The sequence below is a fragment of the Vulpes lagopus genome, chromosome 14 (genome assembly GCF_018345385.1).
Source record: "Vulpes lagopus strain Blue_001 chromosome 14, ASM1834538v1, whole genome shotgun sequence".
Classification (NCBI taxonomy): Eukaryota; Metazoa; Chordata; class Mammalia; order Carnivora; family Canidae; genus Vulpes; species Vulpes lagopus.
The window spans coordinates 19,892,785-19,898,588 of record NC_054837.1 but is presented as its reverse complement, the minus strand read 5'-3'; the positions used below and the strand labels follow the sequence as shown (position 1 = coordinate 19,898,588).

At 42.9% G+C, this 5,804-nt stretch overlaps 1 protein-coding gene across 1 annotated transcript; it reads left to right on the top strand.

Moving 5' to 3' along the window:
- The first annotated feature begins 665 nt into the window (after positions 1 to 665).
- LOC121475324 (60S acidic ribosomal protein P0-like) lies at positions 666 to 1,769 on the top strand. The gene is given in 2 exon segments (XM_041728526.1): positions 666 to 1,249; positions 1,251 to 1,769. Coding segments are annotated over 2 exon segments (1,029 nt in total). The 5' UTR covers positions 666 to 739.
- The last annotated feature ends 4,035 nt before the right edge of the window (positions 1,770 to 5,804 follow it).

Sequence of the window (5,804 nt, the reverse complement as noted above, 5' to 3'; positions counted from 1 at the left end):
TTGTATCTTTTACCATTCTTTTACTTCCAACCTATGTGTAGCTTTGTATTTAAAGAATGCGTCTTGTACAATAGAATGGGAGAAGATGTTTGCAAATGTCTAATTAGATAAAGAGCTAGTATCCAAAATCTTTTTTTTTTTAAGATTTCATTATTTATTTGACAGAGGGAGAGAGCACAAGCAGAGGGAGCAGCAGAGGGAAAAGGAAAATTAAGCTCCCCATCGAGCAGGGTGCCCAGTGCAGGGTGCCCAAGACTATGACCTGAGCTGAAGGCAGACATTTCACCAACTGGGCCGCCCAGGCACTCTAGTATCCAAAATCTATAAAGACTGTATCAAACTCAACATCCAAAAGACAAATAATCCAATTAAGAAATGGGCAGAAGATATGAACAGACATTTCTCCAAAGAAGACATACAAATGACTAACAGACACATGAAAAAATGTTCCATATCACTCGGCATCAAGGAAATACAAATCAAAACCACAATGAGATACCAGGTCACACCAGTCCGAATGGCTAAAATTAATAAGTCAGGAAACAACAAATGTTGGTGAGAATGCGGAGAAAGGGGAACCCTCATACACTGTTGGTGAGAATGCAAGCTGGTACAGCCACTTTAGAAAACAGTATGTAAGTTCCTCAAAAGTTGAAAATAGAGCTCCTCTCTCCAGGCATCTTCGTGGGAGTGACATCGTCTTTAAACCCTGAGTGGCAATCCCTGACGCACCGCTGTGATGCCCAGGGAAGACAGGGCGACCTGGAAATCCAACTACTTCCTTAAGATCATCCAACTTTTGGATGATTATCCAAAATGCTTCATTGTGGGAGTAGACAATGTGGGTTCAAAGCAGATACAGCAGATCTGCATGTCCCTCTGCGGGAAGGCTGTTGTGCTGATGGGCAAGAACACCATGATGCGCAAGGCCACCCGAAGGCATCTGGAGAACAACCCAGCCCTGGAGAAACTGTTGCCTCATATCCGGGGGAATGTGGGCTTTGTATTCACCAAGGAGGACCTCAATGAGATCAGGGACTTGGTGCTGGCCAATAAGGTTCCTGCTGCTGCCCATGCTGGTGCCATAGCTCCATGTGAAGTCACTGTGCCAGCCCTGAACACAGGTCTGGGGCCTGAGAAGACCTTTTTCTTCCAGGCTTTAGGCATTACCACTAAGATCTCTAGGGGCACCATTGAAATCCTGAGCTATGTGCAACTGATTAAGACTGGAGACAAAAAAAAAAAAAAAAGAGACCGGAGACAAAGTGGGAGCCAGCCAAGCCACACTGCTGAACATGCTGAACATCTCCCCCTTCTCCTTTGGGCTGATCATCCAGCAGGTGTTTGATAATGGCAGCATCTACAACCCTGAAGTGCTTGACATCACAGAAGATACTCTGCATTCTCACTTCCTGGAGGGTGTCTGCAACATTGCCAGCGTATGTCTGCAGATAGGTTACCCGACTGTTGCATCAGTGCCCCATTCTATCATCAAGGGATACAAGTGGGTCCTGGCTTTGTCTGTGGAAACTGATTACACCTTACCACTTGCTGAAAAGGTCAAGGCCTTCTTGGCTGATCCATCTGCATTTGTGGCTGCTGCTCCTGTGGCTGCTGCCACCACTGCTGCACCTGCTGCTGCCGCAGCCCCAGCCAAGGTTGAAGCAAAGGAAGAGTCGGAGGAATCGGACAAGGATATGGGATTTGGTCTCTTTAATCACCAAAAAGCAACCAATTCAGCCAAGTTTATTTGTGAAACAAGGAAATAAAGGCTTACTTCTCTTAAAAAAAAAAAAAAGTTGAAAATAGAGCTAACCTACAACCCAGCAATTGCACTACTGGGTCTTTACCCCAAAGACACAAATGTAGTGGGATCCCTGGATGGCTCAGTGGTTTAAGTGCCTGCCTTCGGCCCAGGGCGTGATCCTGAAGTCCCGGGATCCAGTCCTGCATTGGGCTCCCTGCATGGAGCCTGCTTCTCCCTCTGCCTGTGTCTTGGCCTCTGTGTGTGTGTGTGTGTGTGTGTGTGTGTCCTATGAATAAATAAATAAAATCTTAAAAAATGAATTAATGTATTATTAATGTATGTATTGTATGTAATGTATGTAATGTATGTATAATGTATGTATTAATGAATGTAAATGTATTAAAGAATCTGAAACATTATTTTAAAAAATAAACAAATAATAAAAAGTAAAATTTTTAAAAAAGATTTTTCTCATTCTGTTTGGATTTTGGTGATTTGACTGTGCTGTGCTGGACATGGTTTTCTTTGTATTTATCTTGCTTGGGCTTCACTAAGCTTTTTAAATCTGTGAATTTATTTTTGGTTAAATTTTGAGAAAACTTCAGCAAATATTTCTTCAAATATTCTTATGACCCATTCTCCTTTTTTTTTCTTTTTTTAGATATATATATATTTTTTAAGATTTTATTTATTTATTCATGAGAGACAGAGAGAAAGAGAGAGAGAGAGAGAGAGGCAGAGGCAGAGACATTTTCTTCTCCTTTTTTCCAAAAATTGAATTATGTATGGTTAGTAGATCTTTTCATGTTGTCTCATGGGTTCATGAAACCATTTAATTTTTTCCAGTTTTCTTTTTCTCTCTGGTCTTCAGAATGGGTAATTTATTTATTTTTTAATATTTTATTTATTTATTCATGAGAGACAGAGAGAGAGAGAGAGAGAGAGAGGCAGAGACACAGGCAGAGGGAGAAGCAGGCTCCATGCAGGGAGCCCAACATGGGACCCAGTCCGGAGACTCCAGGATCATGCCCTGGGCAGAAGGCAGGCACTAAACCACTGAGCCACCCAGGGATCCCTGAGAATGGGTAATTTCTATTGATCTTCAAATTCACTCTTTTGTCATCTTCAAACTGCTATTGAACATGTCAAAGTAATTTCTTATTTCAGTTATCACACATTTTAGTTCTCAGATTTCCATTTGGTCCTTTTTTATAGTTTCAATTTCTCTGCTGAGGTTCTTCATCTATTTCTTCACTATAATTTCTTTTAAGGCTTTGAAAATATTTATCAGTAAGGACTTGCTTTCAAGTCCTTGATGTTAAATCCAACATCTGGATTGTCACTTTTATCTTTGAGAATGAGTTCTGAGTGTAAGTCAGTTTTCTGTTTCTTCATATGTCTACTACAATTTACTTGCGTTTTGTGTGCTGGACATTGTCAGTGATCCAGTGTAGAGACCCTGGATTCTGTTATTTCCTCTCGAGAGTGTTTAACTTTGTTTTAGCTGGCAACTAACTTGGCTGGACTTAAAACTCCAAATTTTGCACCCATCTAGACGGTGGCCCCTGACATTTCCACACCATTCTTTCAGCTTACAGCTACGATTTCACTGAGATCTCTGGAGCCTCCTGTGCATGTGTGTAGTCCAGTTGTCAGCCAAGGATTTAGATGGAGTTTATATATAGAATTTGGAACTCATCTCCTCTATAGCTCATTTCTCTCTGGGATTCTCCACACACACACACACACACACACACCTTAATTTTCCAGCAATTTTCATGGACTTCTTTACTCTTGACACCTGAAACCAGTAAGACCACAGCTCTCTACACATCCCTACCTCCCACACAGATTAGAGAGTGCCTCAGGCAAGAGGCCTTGAGAGTACAAATTTCAGCCTATATCTCCTATCTTTCAAAAGTTGACTCCTTTCACATTTCTGCCCACTGTTGGATGCTCTACAGTGGCTTCAAATAACTGGAGGGTTTTGGTATGTATTTTGTTCAGATTTTATCATTGTTATCTGAGGGAAGGTTATTCTGACCAAGCCAGTCTGCTATTACCACCCCTCACCCTTTATTCCTCAGAGCACCACCTCAGGTCAGCATAAGCCGCTCTATTTTTAAGCTAAGGAAACCCAGGCTTTGAAAAGTGAAGCATTTTGCCCAAGGTCACATAGCTAGTTCATGACACAGCCAGGATTTGAGTCAAACCAGATGACACAACCCTATCCTTGGTCCAATGCACAACCCTTCCTATACATCCCTAAGGTGGTTTGGATCCTAGCCTAGAGCTCCCTGGAAAATATTCAAGGATGAGAAGAGGTGAGATCTCTGAAAACTGCTATTCAGGCTAGGGTGGTAGTTTTCAACCCACAATGTCAGAATCGTTTGAAAAACTATGAAAAATAGAGATGCTAGGCCCCTCTACTGGAGAGGTATCTCTAGCAGTGGAGACTGGAAGTCTACATTTTATACTATTTCTTTATTCTAATGCCCAGTTGGGGTTAAAAACCCATCTGGTAAAGGTAAAGTACCTGCCACTAGTATTCTTCTGTCTGTTGTAGCTCAGGATTCTTAATTTTTCCATCATGCTTCATCCAAATAATAACACTGGTGGAGAGGCTAATGCTGCAGGCTCTGGAGTCACTCCACTTAGATTCACATCCTGGCTCTGTCACTTGTCAGCTGCAAGGCCTTGGGCAGGCAGCCCCACCTCGCTAAGCCTCCTCTTTCTTTTATCTTAAATGCAGATCACAATGGCACCAACTTCACAAGGCTATTGTAAGGATTACAGGAAATAATCCAGCTGAAACATTTCGCAAAGTACCTGACACCCAGTGAGCACTCAACCGATAGTAGCTATTATTATGAACACATCTCCTGTAGCCTTTTTGTTTGCATAAACTCTGTTCTATCTCTTACCTAAACCTAGCTTCTGGCGTTAAACTATACCTATGTCTTCTAAGGTATTTTAAAATCCCTCTGTCCCAAAAGTTAACACTACCTCTGTCCTCACAACTGATCCATCTCCACCTGAGCCCCTCTGCCCTAGAGCAGGAAGTGTTTTAAATAAAATGCCCTCAGCATCAGGCTGTGCCCCTTCTTGCCTGTGAGTTGGATCTTGTAGGCCACAACTTCAGTGAAGCCCTGAATGACAACTTTGAATACCAGAATAGGGTGGTAAAATCACAAAACCTCAATTCAATTGCTTCAATTGCTGAAATGAACCACCTCTGCTCCTGAGAGTCACACTTGAGTCAGAGCACCCTAAGGGAAATCGAGCCTGACCAAGAATATCTGAAGAAGGCAACCTTCTAACACCCTATTTCTAGACACTGGCTGAGCAACTGAGGATTATGAGAGGACTCGCCCACTGCCCTTGAAGCTTGCCCCATCTGGCAGACTCCTCCCCAGAGAAAACTTTCCCATGTGGCATATGCCACACCCTAAGGTGACTAGAGCCAGGCACACTCCTGACTACCAGGACATTCACTCAACCTCCATCATGTGTCAGGTTTGTAGATTTCAGTGAGCACTGAGGACAGGCGTGGGGGGTTGGGGTGGGGGGAGTGTTCCCAGGGCTCCTTCCTGGGAAGCAAGGGCAGAGGACCACTCCCCTTTACTGGGGATCCTCTATGTGCCAGATGCTACACATTCCTTTTTTTTTCTTTTAATATTTATTTATTTGAGAGAGAGCACATGTGCTGGGGGGTAGGGCAGAGGGAGAGAGAGAATCTCAAGCAGATTCTGTGCTCCTGAGCATGGAGCCTGACACAGAGCCCAATCCCACAACCCTGAGATCATGATCTGAGCTGAAATCAAGAGTCAGATGCTCAACTGACAGCCACCCAGTTGCCCTAATACTGCCCCTTCTTTACTGTACCTTTGTCTACTGTAAGGTGTCTCTTTTCCCCAGCACTGAATCTCCAATGCCCAGCAGAACAGACACCAGGTAAATATTTAATCGCAATGGTAATAAAATAGAAACCATTTATGAAGTGGTTATTATATGCCAGGTACTGCTCAAAATGCTTTATATCTCTTAACTCTTGCAG